General features: G+C 50.4%; 2 protein-coding genes across 3 annotated transcripts in view; both read right to left on the bottom strand.

Moving 5' to 3' along the window:
• Window positions 1–1,114: 1,114 nt before the first annotated feature.
• alkbh5 (alkB homolog 5, RNA demethylase) lies at window positions 1,115–6,121 on the bottom strand. Of its 2 annotated transcripts, XM_088303564.1 has the most exons (4): window positions 4,326–6,120; window positions 3,439–3,519; window positions 2,193–2,315; window positions 1,115–1,586 (listed from the first exon to the last, which is right to left on the bottom strand). In XM_088303564.1, exons 1-4 carry the CDS (start codon window positions 5,021–5,023, stop codon window positions 1,427–1,429), a joined length of 1,062 nt encoding a protein of 353 aa, XP_088159690.1. In that variant the 5' UTR covers window positions 5,024–6,120; the 3' UTR covers window positions 1,115–1,426. The 2 variants fall into 2 exon arrangements, with proteins under 2 accessions (XP_088159690.1, XP_088159691.1); XM_088303565.1 differs by lacking the exon at window positions 2,193–2,315 and having other exon boundaries at window positions 4,326–6,121.
• A 386-nt stretch (window positions 6,122–6,507) lies between these two features.
• The window catches only part of myo15ab (myosin XVAb), a 65,854-nt gene continuing 48,015 nt past the window's right edge, over window positions 6,508–24,346 (bottom strand). Inside the window, exons 59-63 of the mRNA XM_088302272.1 lie at window positions 9,905–10,038; window positions 9,314–9,447; window positions 7,921–8,054; window positions 6,869–7,009; window positions 6,508–6,797 (exon numbers count right to left, since the gene is read on the bottom strand). Coding sequence (XP_088158398.1) covers window positions 6,696–6,797; window positions 6,869–7,009; window positions 7,921–8,054; window positions 9,314–9,447; window positions 9,905–10,038 — 645 coding nt within the window. The 3' untranslated portion in view covers window positions 6,508–6,695. The remainder of the gene's footprint in view (window positions 6,798–6,868; window positions 7,010–7,920; window positions 8,055–9,313; window positions 9,448–9,904; window positions 10,039–24,346) is intronic.

Raw genomic sequence — 24,346 nt, forward strand, 5'->3', positions numbered from 1 at the left:
GAAATCGTATCACTTATTCAGGTGTGGCTGCCAAGCTTATATAGTTAGCAAAAAACTAAAGAAATAAGATTTAAATTTCTAAGGTATATAAATATTTTAGGTATACATAAGAGTTGACGTTTCATCATTCAGTCAACACATGCAAACTCAATTTGAAAGTGATTAAAATTTGCAGTTATTTTACTTAATGAAAAACAAAAATACGAAAGAGATTAACTAAATGGAAAAAATGCAGTTTCTGCATTCATTTTAAATTTAATTACTGTATGCAATTGTTATACAAGTGTAGATTATAAGAGTATCGCTGCATGTATTACAGCTTTTTGTTTTTGTATGTCACATGTATATTTGAATAAGTTCACAAGCCATGCTTGTGTTAAGAGGAGCGTGTTTTGGATTTTTTTTTTTTTTTACTTTTGAATCTTTTTTGTGTATAAATATACTAGTCTCATAACCTGATATGAAACGAGTGGAGAACAAGGAATAGGACTAGATACCTTTTTATACTTCTTACTCCCTTTGAACATATAAACTGCATTTTACTATGAGATTTATGGATATTTCTTTCTAACTTGGAATCTGTTCATATGGTCAATAAATCAAATACAGATGCATATTGCTGTAAATCCATAGTTGCAAAAGGAAGAATTGTTTGCTTTGTTAGAAAATGCTTCATGCCCTTTTTTTTTTAGATTTTGTTCTTGAAAAAATACTTATGTTTAAAACAAAAACTAACATCTAAACTAAAACAAAGCATTTTTGAAAACAAAAACTAACAAACCTCTAAAAGCTAAACCTAACTGAAACAAAATCAACAAGTCAAAACCAAACAAACAACAAAAAAAATCTCAATTAAGATGCAGCTTACCACCCCAGAAACTTATTTTGTACTGAAAAGGTCATCTGCGTTGTTGACTCGGGCAACATCTCCTCTTGTGCCGTTAAATATTAATAGCTGAACTTGATTCTCTGCCTGGCACTTTAGCAAGCATGACTTGTTTCCCCCCCAAAAGTCTTATCTTGCGCGTGGCCTGGTTATTCCTGTCGATGTGTAACTAAAGAAACAGGCAGGCGGGGGCCGCAAAACGGCCGTGTGAAAGCAGGAAACAAACAGTGAGGAGCGTTGTGCTTTAATAGAGAAAAGAAGCAAAACATGGCCTCTAGTGCTCTTAAAGAAAGGAGGCCAAAGTTTTCAATCCTCCTATACTGGCTGAGACTGAGAAACAAACCTAAAAGGTGAGAAATATACGCAGAAAAGAAGACAAAATCGCTTCAAGACTAAGACAAATGTTATTGTACAGCTCGGCTTTCCTTATGTACAAGCAGCTTTTGAAGGTATGTACATCTTCAGAATACAAACATGCCCCGTCTGCTCAACACAAACCAAAAGTAAAAAGAAAGCTGACGGCGGCAGCGCCGCCATTCCTCAGTGGCGGCGCATTTTGACTTTGCGTGATGAGCTTTCGCGGTGTTTGTCGTAGTCCGCCTCGCGCTTCCTGTAGTCATCGGATGACAAACTGTGACGCCGCTGTCCAAAAGACGACGGCCGCCGGTTCTCCTCCTTGTCCATCTCCAGCACACGGGGCCTGCGCCGACAAGCACACGTCAGCAATGGCACCTTCACCGCATTTGCTTGAGCTACTTCACTGCATTTTAATTAATTTGAAAGAGTATTTTTTTCATTTAATAACCCCCAAAAATTCACAAGATGTATCATGAAATTGCATTTGTCAGAAAAGTGTTTTTATAATTAGAGGGCTGCAAGAAAACTGTCCATTATTGGTTAGATGAACCTGATATTTATATAATATAAAAAAAAAAAAAATAAAAAAATAAAAAAAAACCCAAAACGGTGCTCAGTTTCAAATTGACAGAGCAGACAGTACAAGACTGAAATCGGTAATGTTTCAGTTACTGGTTTGCTGCATAACATCTGTCAGAAAAACAGCAAAAATGTTGTTGACAAACATCTTATTTTGACAATCAGTCTGCTTTCAAGGAGGACGACAGAAATAAAAGAATATTTACTGCCAAGAGGCTAAAATTCAGCGCATTTACACAATTTTCCGCTAATGGCTAAAAAAACCAAATAGTTGATTCATTTGATAATGGATTAGTTGTTAGTTCATCATTTCAGCCTTTTGCGATTGTCAAATGCACATTCAAATAAGATTGGATTTTGCAATTTTGACCTGTGAGCAGCGTCTGGATCAGCCTTGCGATGCGAACGCTTTGCTTTGAGGGGGGGCGGCCGCTCAACCGGTGTCGAACTTAAAGGAATGTCAGAGTCCAGTCTAGGGGCGTCGGGTCGGGTTCTGAAAGAAATAGTCAATATTGCGTCATGTCTAAGACTACAAACAGGGGAGGTCGCCATCAAAAGTTGCAGCTGTGTTCTAGTTCACACACTTTTCTCAAGGGCTTTGAGAATCCTAAATAAAAACACAATCAGTAGCGGCCCCTGGAACGTTTTTGGGGGCGTTCTTTGATAGCCATTTCACGGATCAGTATGGAATTGGCTGAATGCATCAAAAAGTCTCACAGGCAGACTGTCCAGAATTAAACAGGCTGGCAGTGAATTTCCACAAACTTGTACTCTGGGAATAGCTTGAAAATAAAAGTGTGTGTGCGTGCGCACGCACATTAATACACACACACACACACATATATATATATATATACATAAAAATCTATATATAAATATATACATACACATATACGCATATATATATATATATACACATATACACACACACCCCCACACACACGCACCCCCCACCCCACACACACACACACATATATACATGTATATATAAATAAAATAATTAAACCTCAGACACCAGTTTTAGTGATCAACATCAATTTGGGTGAACATGTTGATCAATATGCACCAAAAATTCTTAAGGACCCAGGACTGACCAGGAAGACAGCCATTTAAGTCAGGTGAGACAAACTCCTATCAGGAAATTCACCCAAATGAGACTCAGGCAGAAAAATCACAAAAAAAAAAAAAAATCTGCTCCTGAAAACAGATTAAATTGTCCCTCGTACTGGCTAATGTTCCATGGTTATTACTTGACATTTCACCACCCCAAGCTTACATCATGAAACAGGAAGCGTATGAATTGCCTTTGATTGGAGTTTTTTTTAATTTTGGATGACTGTCTCATATTTTTGGTCGAGTTGGGAAAGGGCGATAAGTTTTAGACATAATATCACAGAGCAACTTTCCATCCTGTTCCCTCTCCAAGCCTTCAAGAGAAGGGCTGGACAAGCAACGTTGAGACAGTTGGGTCACACAGGACAGCCACAAGCCCCAAATTGGCTGATTTCAAGCAGGTTGTTCAAAAGGGTGAAAAATGTGCAGTTTATTATTTGATGCTTGGGCTAGGCTTCATTTGTCAAAAAAAACAAATCATAGAGTGGTGCTTTTGGACTCACTTCCTCAAGATGATCACCGCTCGCCTCTCCTTTATGTCCTGAGGTCTGATGCAGTGTGTGATGTCATCAGCAGCGTAGCCACTGAGACACAAATAACATGTTAGGCCATAGTTGTTCACTGCTGTTTTTAACACACGTTAAATCAAGTCCATTTGAAAAAATACACACCTAAAAAAAAAAAAAACATTCTGCAGTCTCAATAGTTGAAACAAAATTAGACTCTGAACATACACCAGTAATATGTTTGAAATTTGAATAGCATGGTGATATTAATCAACGTAATAATGTCATTGTAATTACATGATCTAAAAGCGAAGGGGGCTCAATTACAATTTAAAAAAAAAAAAAAAATTGCTACCCCAAGAGTATTTTTTTTTTGTTTTAAGGCCATGCTGCCCCAACTATTAATGGGTATTAGTTATGCCAATGTACAAAAAGGTTTATTGATTAGATATGCTAATGTATCAAAAACATGTTTATTGATTAGTAAATCAAGTGGCACCTGCTTCTCATGATCATATGTACGCAGGCATTAAAGAGATGTTTTTAATATGCTAAAACGGCATATTAAAATTTTAAAATGATGCAATTAAATTTGCACAAAAAAAACGGATTCAAATAAATCTGAATAATAAATTAGATATTGTTTTTATCTGACAATTCCTTTATTATTATTATTTTTAAATGTGATTGAAAAAAATCAGATTGCATTAAAATATCTAAGAGTTTAAGCACAAATGATTTGCTTTTTTTTTTTTTTTTTTAACTATTTTTGTTCAAATCTGATTTACATGAAGAAATACATGTAGGTTTAAATTACCTCCCTTTTTTAAATGACTTAGTTTAAAATAAAAGAAAATGAACGGTGAGTGCCAAGTGGCAGCTACCTAAGGACTGTGACGCTGCCGCGGTGGACGGGCAGCACAAAGACGGGCTCGGACACCCGAATGGGCTTGAACTGAAAGCGGCAACCGAAGCAGAGCGCGCTGTCGCTGAAGAAGGACACTGACACGATGGGCCGCGCGAAGATGTGCAGCGGGTCCACGTGGGAAACAATGCAGCCGCCCGGCTGGTAGTCGTTGATGACCGCGCTGTTGACGAAGCCCTCCGGGATGACGCCAGCGGAAACCAACCGCTGGATGACCAGCTCGTAGATCCAGCTGGGGATGTCGTCCACCTGCCCCTTGCGGTAGAGCCTTTCCTGGCCCGGGCCGCGCTTCTCCAGCTGCGCGCCGTATGTGTAGCCCTCGCCAAAGAAGTACTTGTTGCGCAGCGGTGCGCGATCCACCGTGTGCTCGCGGTAAAGTCCGGCCTCCGCCTTGGCCACTACCTCGTCGATCTTCTCCTCGATGCGCGCGCACTCTTCCGGCGTGAAGATGCTCTTCTGGAGCACGCTGCTACGCACTCGGTCGGCCTCCAGCTCGCGGAGCTCACCGCTGTCATCGCTGTGATCGCACTCGTCATCGTCCGACTCGCGGCGGCGTCGCTTTCGCCCCGCGCCGCCGTTACTCGTCCGGTAGTCGTCCCGTTGCGGCGGCATCGACCGGAGCTTGTCCCGCAGGTCGGAGAAGCTGCTGGTGGCCATTTACGCTCCAGAAACCAACGCCGCGGTGGTGCGGGGGAGGGGGGACAGGCTGCTAAGTTTAGCTGGCGGATGTCATGTGTCGGCAAACACGACGTCAAAAGCGGCCCGTGCTGGTGCGGATTCCGTTCGGCTATCACTAGTTAGCCGATAGCTCAATTGGGCTAACACGAGCTAATCCACGATATTCCTCAGCCGCTGCCCCGGTCGCCGCGTTTGGTGACGCTGAAAATCAGTCCCTGTTCTTATGTATATGACTCAGCTCGCGCGCTAGGCTAACATTGGCCAGTTCGCTAGCTTGCCCTGTAGGTTGACGGCAAAAATCAACCAGAGTTCGAGCGGATGAGGCTCCGCAGGCTAAAACAAGCTAGTCCGCTAAATCCCTCCGCCGGTGCCTAAAGCACTGCACTGGGTGACGTCAAAATCAATCAACAGCGCTCAATTTGGCTAACATTAGCTTGTCCGCTAAAGCTTCTTCCGTCTGGTTGACTTGGAAAACAATCCACGCTGGTGCGGGTGTGGCTCGGATCGCTCACCAAGGCCAAAGGAGCTAGTCCGCTAGAATGCACCGCTGGTCAGGGTGACGTAAAAAACAGGCCGTGGTCGTGGAAGTTTGACTCGTTCGCTGACTTATTAGCACGGTAGGCTAACCTCAGATGGTGTGCTGGTGAATGTGGTTCAGCTAGATGATAGCTCGATACGTTGACATTATTAGAGTCCGCTAGATTTTTCCGCCTGTGTCCCAACCGCTGGGCTGGATGACGTCAAACAGTAATCCGCGCTGGCGTGGTGGTAGCTCAGTTAGGGTAACGTTCGCAAACTTCCTTCGTGACTACAACGTAGCTTAGTTTAGCCGGGTTTGGCCGCTCCGTAGCCGCCGCCGAGAAATGCCACCAATAAAATACGCCGCAACATCTCAGGACACGTCGCCGCTATATTTCACAATGGCGTGTCCACCCGGATCGACTTTGTGGAATCCGAGGAAAACCCCGTCGTTCCTCGGGAAACACCAAAGCTCGTCTTTGGAGAGGGGGAGGAAAAAAACATGGAAATAAACTCGTGTAAACCTGCCAGATCTTCGCGCGTGCGCAGTAATATGCAGCCATATTGGAGCAGGACAGTCACGTGTCACACGAAGACGTCGAGGCCATTTTGGGACAGAAATGATCAAACTAATTATGCTCCAAAATAAATGTAAAAATAAACTAACCGCTTATTGTTTTTTTCGTTATTGTTGTATTCATGTTTACTGACAAAGAAAAGAACACACATTCACCCTTAATTTCTATTAAGGTCCTAAATATGCAAACTATTTTTGGCATCAATGCACCACAATGCACTGACATGACATTTTAACTATGGGGTGCTGATTTGCAACTGATTTATTGTAATGCTATCTCTTTTATATATATATATATATATATATATATATATATATATATATATATATATACAATGCAACAACAAACCCATCACATTTTCTTTTGAACAGTTGACAGAATTAAAAAAACATATATACCAAAAAACTGGCACCATACAAAACACGTAATGTAAAATACAGTGTTGCACATAAAAAAATAACAAATATCATTCACAAACGACCATTGACGTGTTTTAAAAATGAAACTTGATCCTTGAGCAACAAATAGGACCCAGCTATCTCGTATGAGGAGCGTTATAACATGGTGATCTCGCTGGGGGGCAGCGTGAGCCGCTTTTCGCGCACCGACATCATGTTCTCCACCTGCATGGCGACCACTCGACACAGCTCCAGGCCCTGCGGGAGAAACACCACCACCATTCAACAAATCCTGTGGCATGACTTCTTCATCTTCTTAATGTTCATACCTGTTCGAGCTGCAGCTGGATGACCCGCTGGGTGTCCATGTCGCCCAGGGCCAAGTCCACGTACGGGTAGCTGGCCCCGGCAGACGGCCTTTGAGTGCGGCTGGATTGCACCTCCATCAGGGGTACCACTGCCATCACCTCCTGCACGGGGCAAACATCACATCAATGGCGAAGTAGTACTCCCCAGATTTGTTTTTGGAAATTCAGCCCTTGGAACACGTTTCACTCAGCAACATGAAATTTGGAAGGGATATGTATCATGAGTAGAAATGACTAGAAGTATACAACTTGTATACTACTAGTATATAAATGAGTATACATGTAGTACAATTAAAGTCGAGACCTGTAAACTAAACTGTGGACGAGATGTACTGTATACAATTAGAATGCTAGCACCGTAAGACGATAAGGCGCACCTAAAAGTCTTAAATTTTCTCCATCATGGATGGGGCGCTCTTCTAATGTGGCATAGTATAGGACCCCTTGCTCGATATCACTTTAATAAGCCCATAGTATGGTATAATCTATAAATGTGTGACTTTCATGAGCGCTCTGCTGGACTAACAATTTGTGAGTGGATTGTGGAAGCACAGGCCAATTTGTCTACTTGCACTGTTGTTCGAGCGTTCACTAAATCATCTTCATCATATCTCAGGGGTCGCACGGTAGCGAGACTGACTCTGACAATGACGAGAGGGAACCTGGCGTGTTTGACGGAGAACTTGCCCAGCCGTTCATATCAGATACAGAAGATGAGGACTTTGATGGATTTGTGGATGCCAAAAAAAATAAAAAAGAACCTGAGTACTTTGTGAAATACTTCAATAAAGTACAATCAAACTCAGTTTTGCTCCCTCTGTCTATTTAAAAACACATGCTAGCATGAATGATAGCTTATTTTTTTAGCGTGCATGCATGCTAAGCGAAAAGAAATCTGCCATTTTGGTTTGATGTGGCCACTTTATGCTTACTTTGGCTATTTCTAGATCCAGCACTGCTTCAAAAAAAGTGAATTTCATACTTTTCACATGTGTATTTGTGTGTGATCTCACGTGAGTGCTTTTGTGCAGGAAGTGAAGACCGTTTTGATTGACCGCGACGATGCAGGGGGCATAGAAGGAGGTAGAGCTGCTACTGTGGATGTAGAAGAAGGACGAGCCAAACATTTGGAATGCGCTCACCAGTCCTGGATGCATGCACGCACACACGCACACGCGCACACACACACACACACGCACAAGATTAACATTCACATTTCCTCCTATCCCATGTGCATAATAAGGGGCGATCCAACATCATTATCAGGATTCATTTTTGGCGCTCGAACAACTGCAATTTTCAACCAACCTTTATTAAAGCGTTCAAACTAGCAAGAACCAAAGTGGTAAATTATTTCCCCAGCACTTTTAGTCAAATATTCCAGTGAAATGTGATTGAAGACAGATGGAGTCCAACTGGCAAACCATCAAGTTTCTTTTCGACACTCAAGCAGTTACGACTTTCTGTCCACTGCTCTCTATGAAAAAAGAAGCCAAGCCATTCTGTGACAATATTTCAGAAGCAAACAGATCAATAACTACAAATTTCAGGGGGACCTAAGCAAGAACTCTGTTGGTTTTCAAGCTAGTTTGAAGAGAGTTAGGGCCTGTTTCCTATTTTCTCTCCAGAGCTTTTTCTTAAAATGTCATTGATCTGATGTAATTTTGAAATACCTGCGTTCAAATCAAGTTACTTTACAGCGTGTGAGCAGCCACGACTTTGGGCTCTATTTTCCTAAGTAGCATAAATTCTGCGAGACATGGAGGTGGATAAGACCAGACTTGTTGTTGGTCATTTTCCAAATGATTGCAGGCCGGCGGTTCTGCGGGAAGAAGGGCTGTGCTGCTGTGAGAGTGGTCACAAATGATTTAAGTGCTGTTCAATTAAAGCAATTTATTTTATTTCCTTAAAACGTGGAGGGCTTGTCGCACATTAGTCTTAATATGATGGAAGGACATCTGTCTGAAGTGGTCACGTGGAGAATGCCGAGCGCAGTCCGAGCAGGAGTAAAGTTTTCATTGACGTCGCCAAAAAAATTGTTACTCCAAGACACACCTTCTGCTGCAGTTGCCCGCTCAGCTGGGCATAGCCCCGGCTGGCAAATTGGTAAACACACGCGGCGAGCCTTGCTCTGATACGTAGATCAAGGTTGAACGTTTTTCGCGCCATGACACTAATGCACTGCCTGCAAAATTAAAGACTGATGTTTATTGTTCAATATGAAAGTAGGAACCCAAGATGGGGATTTTGTTTTCATTTTCTTTTTTTCCTCCTTTAATCGACATACAAGGTCAAGTTGGTTCGTCATTAAATTTGGAAAATTAAGAAGCCGACTAATTATGGTGGTGAGCTCCCCACAGTTTTTGACAGATGACTGATGTTTTGCATGCTGTATCTTAATCTCACCTAGGAACTGTGCTCGGGCCTGATGCGGGCTGAGGGTCTGGACCTGCTGCATGTGCTGCGTTGCCATGGCAACCCACTGCTGCGGAGGCTGCTTTTTGAAGAGCGGTGCAGCCACGTACTCGGACAGCTCGTGTCTGCGGGAGACACAAATACCTTTTCACTCACTCAACTCATCTCAACTCTAGTTTTTTTTTCTCTACACAAGTCGCCGAGCTTCTCTGCTCCACTGATGCTTCAACCACGCCAGCAAGACAGCGACTAATAAGGGGACAGACACACTACTAGTGCAACTGATGAAGATAAAGATGTCCTTTATTAGTCCCACAATGGGGAAATTTGAAATGATGATGTAGAAACTGCCAACAAGTCTCTCCCAGCATGCTTGTTCAGTGTTGCATGGTGATGCTAAAATAAGCTCAATAGGAAAAACAAGTGTTGGGACACCTCTTAAACTGGAAGAATGCTATAAGTGTTGGGACCCCTTTAAAAAAAGTCAACATAATTAATTTGTCGGCTGCGTTGACCACTTGGCGTCATACTCAATTGTTGCTCGTCACATTTCAATCGACAAAGGAAATACCAATGACTCACATGCTTGGGATGAAGACGATATCATTGGCTCTGTGCTGCAAGGCAGCAAGCTTGGAGATCTGATGGAATTGCTGATCACTAACTTTGCCTGGTGGGAGAATGTTCAGGAGACCTTTGCGGTAGTCCGGAAGAATCTAGCGACATCGGCGAAAAACACGGTTAGGCATGCACGTGTTTCAGTTTAAATAGTGCAAATGTATTATCATAAAGTGCAACAGAAAGTATCCACAGTGCTTACAATTTTCAAAATATAAGCAGTGGGTATAAAAAGTCGACACACCCCTGTTCAAATGCCATTTTTTGGAGGGATATTGTGACGGAGCAGTACCGTCAATAAGGGCGGTACAGCATGGTCCCGGGGACGCAATTGCGCACACGCATGCACCGCACATTCCCATACTGATGCATTCAAGTCCATCCCGTTTAATACATACGCACCCACGTGGCACCACATCAATACTGTCATGATCCGCGTCGGGCATGACAGGTTTTTGTTATTGTTTTTGTGTGCATGTTGTTGTGTTTTTGTTTTGATCAGCTGAGTAGCGGCGTTTCCCCTCAGCACCTCGTCCTCACCAGTCACGCACCTGCTCACCGTTAACGATCACACACCTGATCCCCATCTGCTCCCCTGATTACCGGACTATTTAAGCATCCCATGCCATCAACCCAGTGTCGGGTCAATGTCCCTTGTTGTTCCCTGTTACTCCCTTTACGGACTGTCACGGCCACTCTCATTCTCGCCCTCGCCCTCGCCCTCGCCCTCGCCCTCGCCCTCGCCCTCGCTCATGCCCACGATCCCCAGTGTTTGTCACGGTCCTCGTTACTTGTCATTTTTGTTCTGTTTAGTCACGTTTAGTTTGTCTTTGTCATTTTGCACCCTGCCACGTTTGTTTGTCCACGCCACGTTGTTTGTCCTCGTTTGATTAATTTAATAAATTCCCTTTAGTTTACCCTTTTCCCTGCTTCCTCGCATTCTGGGTCCACCTCCTCCTCGCCCACCGGCGATCGAATCCTGACAAATACCACGTCAGTCACAGTTTTAATAGAGCGACCGAGGGTGCACACTTGGTAGTTTTATTATGGATGGAAGCATACACGGACCCACATACGGGCGCACGTTCAAGTTAACACTCACCAGTCACGAGACGCGGCAGACAACAGACACGACATAGAGGAAGACCAAACAGAGGGGGAGCTTTCGCATTTCTTAAATATGTTTGTTTTGCGCGACAATTATGTCAGATGATGCCCAAGGGGAGGGGCGAAGCATATATAGAGGGGGTTGTTTGTGAAAGAGGGGAGAGAGGAGGAGAGGTGCTGCAATGAAGGTAGTGCTGGAGAGCGAGACAGAGACGCATTTTGCAACGTAGCTCACAAGGTAGTTGTGGTTGAACTCCATTCAGTGGTTTTGTAAATATATAGATAGACACCGTTATTTTTGTAAATTACTTTATTTTCACAATTTTTCTGGGTTTTTGGACTTTTTGGGGACTTTTCACTGTGTTGCACCTTGGAAGGGCTGACACAAATAAACATCACTGTTGCACATATTCTGGCTGCGCCATTTATTTTGGAGGAGGTCGAAAAGGAACCTGCGACAGAGGGGTACACCCTGAACTGGTTGCCAGCCAATCGCAGGGCACCCAAAGACAAACAACCATCCGCGCTCACACTCACACCTAAGGGCAATTTAGAGTGTCCAATCCACCTGCCATGAATGTTTTTGGAATGTGCGAGGAAACCGGAGTACCCGAAGGAAACCCACGCAGGCACGGGGAGAACATGCAAACTCCACACAGGAAGGCCGGAGGTGGAATCAGACCAATAATAATAATACTTAACAAATATACTACTACTACTACTCTACTACTACTAATAATAATAATAATTTTCAGAATCAGAATGCCCTTTATTGTCATTGTACCTTGACTAATTGGCAGGGGGGTGTGCAAGACAATCTGTGTAGTCTCTACAATGTATAGCATAGTGTAGCGTGCTGCTTTTATAAAACAAACCAAAAGTTTCCGTGTTCTAAGAAAAAAAAAGATAGAAACATTGCACGTCCTACGAAGTGACTATTGCGCATGTGGACATCGCGATCGCGATGTTCAAATGGCATATCGTGCAGGCCTAAATAGAACTCAACGTTAATGGAAAACCCCATGATTAACACTGCATTATATGCCCTCCTTAAAATCACACTTGAAGTGTTATTTTGTCTGTACTTGTGTCAGTGTTGCGTGTAACAGGCTACAAAAGTAACAGCGTTACAGTAATATATTACATTTTTCAGTGACTAAGTAATACAATCAGTTACTCTCAAATTATTTGTAATGTTATTACATTTACTGAGTCTGGTAGCATTTTTCAAACTTCGGGACACCAACATGATTTTAATATAATATTTTGAAAGGAAGTGCAGCGTACCTCCTCAATTCCTTGGTAAATTACAAAGTGAACAATTAGACTATTACACAATAAGACTTCCTTGGCTCCCTGCGATTACGACGCAGTGCGGATAAATGTGTTTTCTTATTGAACTCTCTATGTAGGGTTTCATTTGCATTTGTATGATGATTTGCTTCCTTATTGGCTGAGAAGTTGTTGTGTGTGACACCAATCACAGTCATGGTTCAATGAAATAAAATGCAAAACACATCCTCAAAATAAAAGCAGGAAGTAACCTTTGTAAAACTCAGCATATAAATTGCGAAGAATTAAGTCATATCTATGTTGCTCCTGATGGTGTGTCATCAGTAGGTAGATGAGGTAATAGTGTGAAGCGCTTTGAGTACCGAGAGTAGAAAAGTGCTATACAAGTGACAGCCCATTTACCATTGAAAAGAACACCACTGAATCACTGGCTGATGTGGCCATAGGATAAGAGAAACTGATGCTGTGGCCACCATCTTCTCCTGATCGCAAACCCTATTGAGAACCTCTGGAGCATCATCAAGCAAAAGATCTACGAGGGTGGGAGACAATTCATATCCAAGTAGCAACTCTGGGACACTATTCTAACATCCTGCAAAGCAATTAAACCTGACACAGTTCTAGAGCTCACAAGTTCAATGGATCTAAGGCTTATTAAAATGAGATCAAGCAAGGGGTCCTATATTTCAGTGGCGGGCCGTGCACTCTCTCTCTCTCTCTCTATATATATGTATATATATATATTATATATATATATATATATATAAAATCTATATATATATATATATAATATATATATATATATATTAGGGGTGTAACGATACACAAAATTCACAGTTCGGTTCGGTTCGATTCAATACATTAGTGTCACAGTTTGATATTTTTTTGATACAATTTTTTTAAATTGATAGTTTATTGAAGCTACTTACATTTGTTTAAACTCAAAAGCACACATTTTTTCATTTCATTAAATCTAAGCAACACCTGATTCGTTTTCTGCTGCGCGTACTTAGCAACATATTAAAAAAAACAGCACCATGAAAAAAAACAAGAAAATTGTACGAATACAAAATAAATTACCTGAGAAATGACCCATATTCTGTGGTGCATTCTAAGCAACAGATTACAGTATATTTGGGAAGTAGACAGCTCCTGAACAAATACAATTTAGACTATACTTATCTTGTGAAGTATATATTCAGCACCATTAACTTATTAAACAAAAACAGGACCTTGAACTTAAACTCTTGGGTTAAAGATATTGGCTATATATGTATTAAAAAATAATATATTAGACAATTTCTTTATTTTTTATATTAAATTAAAAAATATTTTTCTGCAATTCATATTTATCAGTCGAGTATACATAAAAAACAATTATCTTCCTTAATATCATATAATTTGAAACATCATTTTTAAAAAAAAATTTGAATCAATGTAACACAAACTCATCCAAATGCAGTAGTGTATCAGAGTGGGTGCTTGACTGTATTTTCAGAATAGGCAGTTTAAGCGCCATTTCACAAATGTTTCAATTTTTATGGATAATAATTGCAAATATTTGTTTTTTACCATTTGTATGTTTGTGAGAAGAAATTATACATTTCTTTGTCTTTTGTAATTATTAAGATTTTATGGAGTGAAACGTGTCAACGTTCTCGGGCGCAATTCTTTATTTACTGTAATGCACGAAGAAGAAAGTGTTATTTGGTTGAAGAAGAAATAAAGATGATGGCGAAGGAGCAACACGGTCTTTTTACCGTGCTTCGGCCATCAGTGTTTGTTCAAGCGTAAAAAGTTGTTTTTGTTCGCCATTTCATGAAGACGTTGATGTGGCGGTTCGGGTTTGGGGGGGGCCTGGCGAGTGTGATTGCTTGCAGGTTCTCGGCGTTTTCCAGCCAGGCACACCCCCGGATAGAGTGGGCGTCGGCTCCTGCGCACCTGCTGCTCATCAGCGGCAATCACCGCCAGCATAAGACCCAGCCACGCCAGGAGCCAGACGCCGGATTATCCAGTCTTCTTATGTGGTACTGGCTCATGTCCCGACACGCTGTCGGCTCGTCTGATCTTGTCGCCTCCCGTGCTTGTCTGACTTCCGTGCCTTCTTGTTCCCCCTCCAGCCGTCCGTTGCCCGTCCGGACCCGAGCTACCCGCGCCCGTCTCCGAGTTCCTGATCGGCGTTCGTCTCGCCAGCGCTCCCCCCGCCGCGCCGCTCACCTGCCTCTTCCGTGCCGCTCCCGCTGCTCCTCCACCAGCCCGCCATCTACTCCCGGTGCTCGTCGCCTCGACGCCCGCCCGCCGATCCTCGCTCCCGCAGCCGCATTCTCCGATCGGCCCGCTTCGCCGCCTCCTCTGTCAATAAACCCTGTTCCTACTACCACAGTCGCTCTTGGGTCCTCCTTCCCCAACTCTCGGTTCTCCGAAACGCGACAGAATAATCCGGCCATTCCAATGGACCCAGCGACCCCGGATTCCCTCGGGGAGGCGCTCGCCCTCCAAGGAAGCCTGCTCGAGCGCCACGAGAGGATGCTACAGGAGTTCCCGGGCTCCTTCCAGGCAGTCCACCGCCAACTCACGCACCTCTCCAACCAGGTGGGCTTGCTCGTTCCTTTCTCCGATCTCCCGGGCGGTTCTTCCCCGGCTTCCCCCGCTCCCGCAACGTCCTTCCCGGGCAGCCGGGAGCCCCACGTCCCCACGCCAGTGCCCTACTCCGGGGATTTAGGCTCTTGCAGCCAATTCCTCCGACCGGGCGAAGATAGCTTACATGATTAACCTGCTCCGCGGCCGCGCCGCTAAATGGGCTACGGCGTTGTGGGAGGCTTCGTCACCGGCGATGTCGTCCTACCCGGAATTTTGCCGAGAGCTGCGACGCGTGTTCGATCACCCCGTCCGAGGACGCGAAGCATCCCGGAGACTGCTCGCTCTTCGACAAGGCTCCCGTTCGGCAGCCGACTTTTCTGTCGAGTTTCGCATCCTGGCTCACGAGAGCCGATGGAACGAGCCGGCTCTCCGCGAGGTCTTCCTAAACGGGTTGACCGACTCCCTCAAGGACGAGCTGGCCGTGCGCGACGAAACCTCGACCCTCGAAGAGCTAATCGTTTTAGCCATCAAGGTCGACCACCGGTTATGGGACCGGCAGGCCGACCGGTCCCGGCGACCGCCCAGGCCAGCCGCTCGCCCGGCAACCCCTCTCGCCGAGGCCAGCCCTCCGGTTCCGGCCCAGCTGGCCGTGCGCGACGAAACCTCGACCCTCGAAGAGCTAATCGTTTTAGCCATCAAGGTCGACCACCGGTTACGGGACCGGCAGGCCGACCGGTCCCGGCGACCGCCCAGGCCAGCCGCTCGCCCGGCAACCCCTCTCGCCGAGGCCAGCCCTCCGGTTCCGGCCCAGCTCCCCGCCGGCCCGGACGAACCCATGCAACTGGGAAGGACTGCTCTGGACGCCCAGGAGCGTCAGCGACGCCTTGCCCAGCAACTGTGCCTCTACTGCGGCAACTCCGGACACTATCTCGCCACCTGCCCTGTCAAACCAAAAGAGCAGGCTCGGCGTTGACGGAGAGCCCAACGTCGAACCTCCTGGTGTCCGCCACTGGCTCTTCATCCCGGATGTCGGTCCCCGCACGGGTGCTGGGGAAACACAACCCTCTCCCGGTCACCGCGCTGATCAACTCGGGGGCCGACGGGAGCTTCCTGGACCTAACCCTGGCACGCCAACTCGGGGTCTCGATGGAACCCCTCGCCTCCCCCCGGCGGTTGGTGGCGCTGGATGGACACCTTATTGCCCAGGTTTCCCAGCAGACCACCCCCCTGACCCTCATCGTTTCGGGCAACCACCGGGAGTCCATCCAGCTGTTCCTCATCCACTCCCCCCAGGTTCCCTTGGTGCTGGGCTTCCCGTGGCTCCAGACCCACAACCCGACCATTGACTGGAGGAGATGTTCCCTCACCGGATGGAGCGAGTTCTGCCACTCACACTGCCTGCGCTCCGTGGATCCGGCTCCTTCATCTCCTTCCCCCGCTCCTCCTCCGCCCGACGTTTCCGCCGTGCCTCCCGAGTACCACGACCTCGCCCAGGTCTTCAGCAAGGACCTCGCCCGCACTCTCCCTCCCCATCGGCCCTACGACTGCGCCATCGACCTCCTCCCTGGCGCTCCTCTTCCAAACAGCCGCCTGTACAACATCTCCAGGCCGGAGAAGGAGGCGATGGAGAGCTACATCCGCGATTCCCTGGCCACCGGGCTCATTCGTCCCTCCTCATCTCCCCTGGGAGCTGGGTTCTTTTTCGTTAAGAAGAAGGATTCCTTGCTCCGTCCTTGCATTGACTTCAAGCCCCTGAATCAAATCACCATCAAGAACAAGTCTTTGCTTCCCCTCATTGACCCTTCCTTCGAGCCCTTATGCGAGGCCCAGGTTTTCTCCAAACTGGACCTCCGAAACGCCTACCACCTGGTACGTATCCGTGAGGGCGACGAGTGGAAGACAGCGTTCAACACTCCCCTGGGTCACTTTGAGTACCTCGTGATGCCTTTCGGCCTCACCAACGTACCAGCAGTCTTCCAGGCCCTGATGACAGACATTTTTCGCGACATGCTGAATCGCTTTGTGTTCATTTACCTGGATGACATTCTCATCTTCTCCCGCTCTCTCCCAGATCACCGCCGACACGTCCGTTTGGTACTCCAGCGCCTCCTGGAGAACCGGCTGTTCGTCAAGCCCGAGAAGTGCGAATTCCATGTCCCCTCGGTGCCTTTCCTGGGCTACATCATCGCCCCGGGAGCAAGGATACAACCTCTACGTGGTCTCCCGGACGAGTCGGCGGCCCCCCGTCGACGACGAATGTATCCTGCCGGCACCCACATCACCCCACGACTCGGCCCGAAGGACCGGTCAGGGAGAGGGCGCCGCCACTATCTTCTGCCACCTTTTTGAGATGGGAGGTCGACTCTCCGGCTTTGGCCTCCCTTCTCCTCATCCTGGCCGGAGACATTGAGACGAACCCGGGCCCGGACTCCTGCTACTCCTGCGGCCGTCCGATCCGGAAATCATCTCCCCTGCGGTGCCGGGCCCCCAATTGCCCCGCCCTCTGCCACCATCAGCTGAAATGCAGCGGCCTCACTCGCGAGAGGCTGCGGCGCGACAGCTCCTGGCAGTGCGTGGCTCACGGTGGCCCGGCCCCGCCGTCACCTCCAACGTCAGGGCGGATTTGCTGTGGTTGCAAGCAGACGATTCAGCGGGGTATCCTTGCCCTCGAATGTCAACAGCCTGAATGCGAGACGCTCTGCCACAGGGGGAACCGATGCCGTGGCCCAGCACCCACATCCTCCTGGTCTTGCCCCGATCACCGGAGCCGGACCGAGACGATAGCCGGCCGACCAATAACAACACTAACAGTGAATCCACCATCAGGCCCAGTGGAGAGGGTGCGCTGCGGTGCCTGCCACAAAGCAATCACCGTCGCAAATCCGCTGACCTGCCGCAGTTGTGAGACGAAATTCCACCTCCAGTCGAAGTGCTCCGGCGCCACTCATGACGCAGCCGCAGCACTCCGGCTCACTCAGCTCTGGTCCTGCCCGCGATGCTGTGCAGCGCCCAATCTCCCGGGCCCGCTGCCGCCGGCGACCAAGCCCAAGACGACCCACATCACCAGCGACGCCCCGCTCAGACCGGCTTTGCGTGTCCTTCAATGGAACGCCGACGGCCTGAGCACCAAGTCTGGTGAACTGGAGGGCCGCCTCCGGGACCTCAAAGCGGACATCTGTCTGCTACAGGAAACAAAGCTGAGACCTCAAGTTGCCACCCCAGCCTTCCCGGGTTACGCGACCGTCAGAGTGGACCGCCCCAACGGCCAGCGAGGGGGCGGCCTACTCACGTTGATCAAAGAGGACCTACCCTTTGAAGTCCTGGGCCATGCCTGCTATGGCCTCCTGGAGTCTTCTTCAGTCAATGTTCGCGTCTCCCGACGCCGATGGCTGACACTACACAACCTGTATGCCCTACCACGCCGTGAGTCCGCCAACGACGACGCCGACAACCTGGACTTCTCCTGGATCTCGGCGTCGGGTGACACCATCATGGCCGGTGACCTGAACGCGCACTCGCCCCTCTGGGACCTGACACAACCGAGCGACCGACGGGGAGAGGCGATCGAGGAATGGCTTGTGTCATCACACCTGAGCGTCCTCAACAACGGCGCCGCTACCCGGGTCAACCGGAACACCGGGGGCCTGAGCTCCCCGGACCTGTCCCTCGCTAACCCACAACTGGCGAACCGGACGACATGGCTTGTCACGGAGGACCTGGGCTCAGACCACATACCCATCCTGATGGAAGTGGAGCTTGAAGTAAAACCCACCTGCCCGCCCATTCACCGCCCCCGATGGAACTCCCGTGACGTCGACTGGGCCGCCTTCACCGACCAGGTGGAGACCACCATCAGCGGCTTCCGCGGTCACAAAATCCCCTCGCTACACCACCGTCTACTTCGCTTCAACAAGGCGCTGATCGATGCAGGTAACACTGTGGTGGGGAAATCCACACAGGGGCGCACAACGAAGTCCTGGATGACCCCAGAGGTGAAAGAGGCGATCAAACGGCGCAACCGTCTCCGCCGCGACATCGGCGTCAACAGGGAGGAGTGGATCGCTGCCTGCCAAGAAGTCAACAGCCTTGTTCGCGACGCCAAAGACACTAAGTGGGCAGCCCTATTGGCTGACCTGGAACACAACCCAGACACCAGCAGGACATGGCGGGTGATCCGGTCTCTGAGTGGGACCCCTGACAGCCGTGCACAGAACGAAGCGTTGCAGATCGGCGGCCGACTCTTCGCCACAAACGTGGACAAGGCCAACGTCTTCGCGCGTCACTATGCCACAGTAAGCCGTCTACCCATCACGAGAGACGACCGACTCCGCTGCCATCTTCCCCTCAAGAAACGCCTTGACGTGGCTGGCTCAGAAGACGATGATAGCTGTGGCAACTTCCACATGGGAGAACTTGACTCAGCCATCGCTCAGATGAAGCCCAACGGCGCGGCGGGCCCAGATGACATCCCACCTTCTTTCCTGAAGGCCCTGGGCCCGGAGGCTAGGACGGAGCTTTTGGAGATTTTCAACTCTTCCTTCAGATCCGGTGTATGCCCACAAATTTGGAGACAAGCGACCATCCTGCCACTTCGTAAAGCCGGCAAACCTGGGAGCAAACTCTCCTCTTATCGCCCGATCAGCCTCACGTCCTGCGTTGTGAAGACAATGGAGCGCATGGTCCATAACCGCCTCTACTTCCTGGCGGAATCCAGGGAGTGGCTCTGCAAGGAGCAAGCCGGCTTCAGGAAGCTCCGCAGCTGTGAGGACCAGGTACTCTATCTCACACAGAGGATCAGCGACGGGTTCCAACAAGCCCGCCCGCAACGGGGAGTCATGGCCCTGTTGGACTACAGCAAGGCCTACGACAGGGTATGGCGCGAGGACCTTCTACTGTCCGCTCTGGAACTCTGAGTACCGGGGCGGACGGTCCGTTGGGTCTGGAGCCTCCTCACGAACCGGCGAGCTAGGGTGCAGATCAACGGGGAACGCAGGAAATCCTTGCTCTTCCGGCAGGGTTTACCCCAGGGCTCCGTCCTCGCCCCCCTCCTCTTCCTGCTCTACATCAACAGCCTCCGGTCTGTCATCCCGGAAGGCGTCGACCTCGCACTATACGCAGACGACGTGTCGTTGCTATCGCAGAAGAACAATAAGGAGGAGGCGGAAGCCGCTCTCCAGACGGCGGTGAACGCGGTGGGGGAATGGAGTCGGACAAAGAAGATGGCGCTCAACGCCACCAAGAGCGAGGTGGCCTTCTTCTCAACGAACTCCCACGAGGCCTCCTGGTCTCCCACGATCTCCCTCAACGGCTCACCCCTCAGCCACAACCCCACCCCGAAGTTCCTCGGTGTAACCCTGGACCGAACGCTCAGCTTTGGCCCCCATGTGAAAGCGGTGACATCCAAAGTCCTCTCCCGCAACCGCATACTGGCCTGTCTGAGTGGGTCGAAATTTTGCTGGCTCAAAGTCAGCCTGCGCTCCGTCTTCACCGCCCTCCAACGCAGTGTGATGGACTACGCGGCTCCTGCGTGGCAACCCTTCCTCTCCGACACTTGCCGAGCCGACCTGGAACGAGCGCAGAACTCAGCGCTGCGCCTAGTGACAGGACAACTCCGCTCATCACCGATTGAAGCCCTTCAGCTCGAAGCTGGTGTAAGCAGCTATAAGACGCACTCGCACCAACTCACGGCCATCGCCTACGAGAAAGCCGCGCGACTGCCGTCCACACACCCGAGGTCCCAGATCCTGACTGCGAACGTGAGACATCGGCTACAACGCTCCAGTTGGCGACTTGAGGCCAATAAACTTTCCACGACGCTCCCAGCTGGGCTGTCGGCAAGAGCCTCCCTCCAAGTCCCAGTGGAATGCCCATGGTTGAACGACTCCGGACTCTGGACGGTGTCAACCTCCATCGGGATGACCACAAAACAAGACGCTCCATCTGTCCTGCGCAACTTGGCCACTGCGGCCATTCGTGCCACCGAGCCGGAGCTGACCATTTACACGGATGGCTCTGCAACGGAAGGCGTCTCGAATGGAGGGGCAGCAATGATTGCCGCCTCTGGGGACCCAGCTGACGTCCAACCAACGACGGTGCTTATGCAAAGGGGCGCCGAGTTCACGTCGTCCTACGAAGAAGAGAGGGAAGCTATGACGATGGCCCTCGAGTGGCTCGTTCACTCAAACGCCCACACGAAGGTGACAATCTGCTCCGACAGTCAATCCCTTCTGCAGGCCATCTCGAGCCGCGCCGCAGACACCGCCCACATCCGGCAACTGCTGAATGCGCGCCCTGGCAAGACCTCTCTTCTTTGGATCCCGGGCCACTGCGTTCTGCCCGGCAACGAACTCGCCGACACCCGAGCCAAAGAGGCCGCCTCCAACCACTCCGAAGCCTTCCGTCCTGTATCGTTTCGCGCAGCCGCGACAACTATCAAACGCCGCATCCGTGACGATCCCCCTAAGCACGAGCGGACCGCAGCCGCCTATGAAGGGTTCTCTTGGCGCGCAGACAGCTCCGCTGCTCAATCAAGGCAGGACGCCGTCCTCATTGCTCGGCTCCGTGCGGGCCACCACCCCAAGCTCCGGGCTTAGGAGCACCTCCTTTGCCCTACAGCCGACCCCACATGTCCACTATGTGGAGGGGAGCCGCAGACAGTCCAGCACTGGCTCCTGCGGTGCCCCCGACTCATCCCCCTCCGGCAGAAGATTTTCGGCGATGCACCTCCTCCTTACAACGTCCTCTCCACTGAGACGCAGAAGGTGATTGCACTAGCTGGGCAATCCTTGCTCTGAGGTCCCGCGCAGGCGCTAGCCCAACAACAACAACAACAACAACAACATCATCGCCCCGGGGCAACTCCAGCCAGACCCCGCCAAGATCCGAGCCGTGGTGGAGTGGCCCACGCCCGCGACTCGCAAGGAGCTACAGCGCTTCTTGGGGTTCGGCAATTTCTACCGCCGCTTCATCCGGGACTACAGCAAGGTAGCCAGCCCTCTCACCGCGCTCACCTCCACAGCCACCCCTTTCCAGTGGACTCCGGCGGCATCCCAAGCCTTTGCCCATCTCAAAGAGGCCTTTACCAGTGCCCCGGTGCTCAAACACACCGACCCCTCGCAACAATTCATCATCGAGGTGGACGCTTCCGACACCGGGGCGGGAGCCCTTCTCTCCCAACGGGATCCCGTAACCCAGAAGGTTCACCCCTGTGCTTTTTTTTCCAGGCGCCTGTCCCCGGCGGAAAGGAACTGTGATGTCGGAAATCGGGAACTGCTGGCGGTGGTGTGGGCCCTCCAAGAGTGGCGACATTGGCTTGAGGGTACCACGACCCCCTTCCTGGTGTGGACCGACCATAAGAACCTGGCCTACCTGCAGTCCGCCAAGAGGTTGAACCCTCGCCAGGCTCGCTGGAACCTCTTCCTGAGTCGCTTCAATTTCACCCTCTCCTTCCGACCCGGCTCCAACAACGGTAAGGCTGATGCCCTCTCCCGCCTGTTTTTGTCCCCCGCCAGCCCAGACACACCCGAACCCATCCTACCCTCCTCCTGCCTCCTGGGAGCGGCCACCTGGGAAATCGAGCGGATCGTCAGAGAGGCCCAGCAGAAACAACCGGACCCCCGGCCAGACCCCTCCGACCGCCTGTACGTACCCGATGCCGCGCGGTCTCAGGTTCTCCAATGGGGGCACTCGTCCTCGCTTACCTGCCATCCGGGCGTTGCGCACACCCTCCGCTTCCTCCAGCAGCACTTCTGGTGGCCCCGCATGGCAAAGGACACCCGCAAATTCGTGTTGGCTTGCTCAGTCTGTGCGCGAGGTAAGGCCTCTCACTCGGTCCCGGCCGGCCTCCTCCGTCCCCTGCCCATCCCGAGTCGCCCCTGGTCCCACATCGCCCTGGATTTCGTCACCAGCCTTCCTCCCTCCAACGGGCACACCGTCATCTTAACCATCATCGACCGTTTCTCCAAGTGCGTGCATTACATCCCCCTTCCCAAGTTGCCCACCGCCTTGGAGACGGCCAAACTCCTCTAACAGCACGTCTTCCGACTCCATGGAATTCCGGTGGACATCGTTTCCGACCGAGGCCCCCAGTTCTCATCGCTGGTCTGGAGAGAGTTTTGCAAGGCGGTGGGAGCCACGGCCAGTCTCTCCTCCGGCTACCACCCGCAGACTAACGGGCAGACCGAGCGGGCCAACCAAGACCTGGAAGCGGCGCTTCGGTGCGTGGTGGCCCGTAACCCGGTCTCGTGGAGCGAGGCCCTACCCTGGATCGAGTACGCCCACAACTCCCTCTCCTGCGCCGCTACAGGTATGTCACCCTTCATGGCCCGTTTCGGTTATCAACCCCCTCTGTTCAGTGACCAGGAGCACGCCGTGGCCGTCCCTTCCGTCGAGGAGCACATCCGCCGGATCAGAGGAGTCTGGGCCGAGGTGAAAGCCTCTCTCACTCGCACGGCGCAGAGGAACAAGCGCTTGGCCGACCGCCACCGGTCCCCGGCCCCGGACTACAAACCCGGCCAGATGGTGTGGCTCTCGTCCCGCAACCTCCCACTGCAGACGGATTCGCGTAAGCTGTCTCCCCGGTTCATCGGCCCCTTCCCAATCACGAAAATAATTAACCCGTGCTCCGTCCGGCTCAAGCTCCCCGACTCCCTTAAGATTCATCCCACCTTTCACGTCTCTCTTGTCAAGCCTGTTTCCTTCAGCCCTCTGAGCCCTCCGACCGTCTCCCCTCCACCCCCCCTGATGATCGACGACCACCCGGCATTCACGGTGCCCAAAGTGTTGGATGTGCGGCGCCGGGGTAGAGGGTTCCAGTACCTGGTGGACTGGGAAGGTTATGGCCCTGAGGAGCGCTCGTGGATCCCTCGCAAGCCCTTCCTAAACGACTCCCCGATCAGGGAATTCTACGCCCTACACCCGGACAACCTGGGTAGGACGCCAGGAGGCGTCCGTTGAAGGGGGGGTACTGTGGCGGTTCGGGTTTGGGGGGGGCCTGGCGAGTGTGATTGCTTGCAGGTTCTCAGCGTTTTCCAGCCAGGCACACCTCCGGATAGAGTGGGCGTCGGCTCCTGCGCACCTGCTGCTCATCAGCGGCAATCACCGCCAGCATAAGACCCAGCCTCGCCAGGAGCCAGACGCCGGATTATCCCGTCTTCTTATGTGGTACTGGCTCATGTCCCGACACGCTGTCGGCTTGTCTGATCTTGTCGCCTCCCGTGCTTGTCTGACTTCCGTGCCTTCTTGTTCCCCCTCCAGCCGTCCGGTGCCCGTCCGGACCTGAGCTACCCGCGCCCGTCTCCGAGTTCCTGATCGGCGTTCGTCTCGCCAGCGCTCCCCCCGCCGCGCCGCTCACCTGCCTCTTCCGTGCCGCTCCCGCTGCTCCTCCACCAGCCCGCCATCTACTCCCGGTGCTCGTCGCCTCGACGC

This window comes from Idiotropiscis lumnitzeri, chromosome 8, assembly GCF_059441095.1.
Source record: "Idiotropiscis lumnitzeri isolate Australia: NSW breed Sydney's pygmy pipehorse chromosome 8, RoL_Ilum_1.0, whole genome shotgun sequence".
Lineage (NCBI taxonomy): Eukaryota > Metazoa > Chordata > Actinopteri > Syngnathiformes > Syngnathidae > Idiotropiscis > Idiotropiscis lumnitzeri.

Coding starts and splice junctions, on each gene's coding strand:
- alkbh5 (XM_088303564.1), bottom strand. CDS start 5,023: ATGGCCACCAGCAGCTTCTCCGACCTGCGGGACAAGCTCCGGTCGATG. Junction 2,316..3,438: donor GCGGTGATCATCTTGAGGAA/GTGAGTCCAAAA, acceptor TATTTCTTTCAG/AACCCGACCCGACGCCCCTA. Junction 1,587..2,192: donor GATCCAGACGCTGCTCACAG/GTCAAAATTGCA, acceptor TTGTCGGCGCAG/GCCCCGTGTGCTGGAGATGG.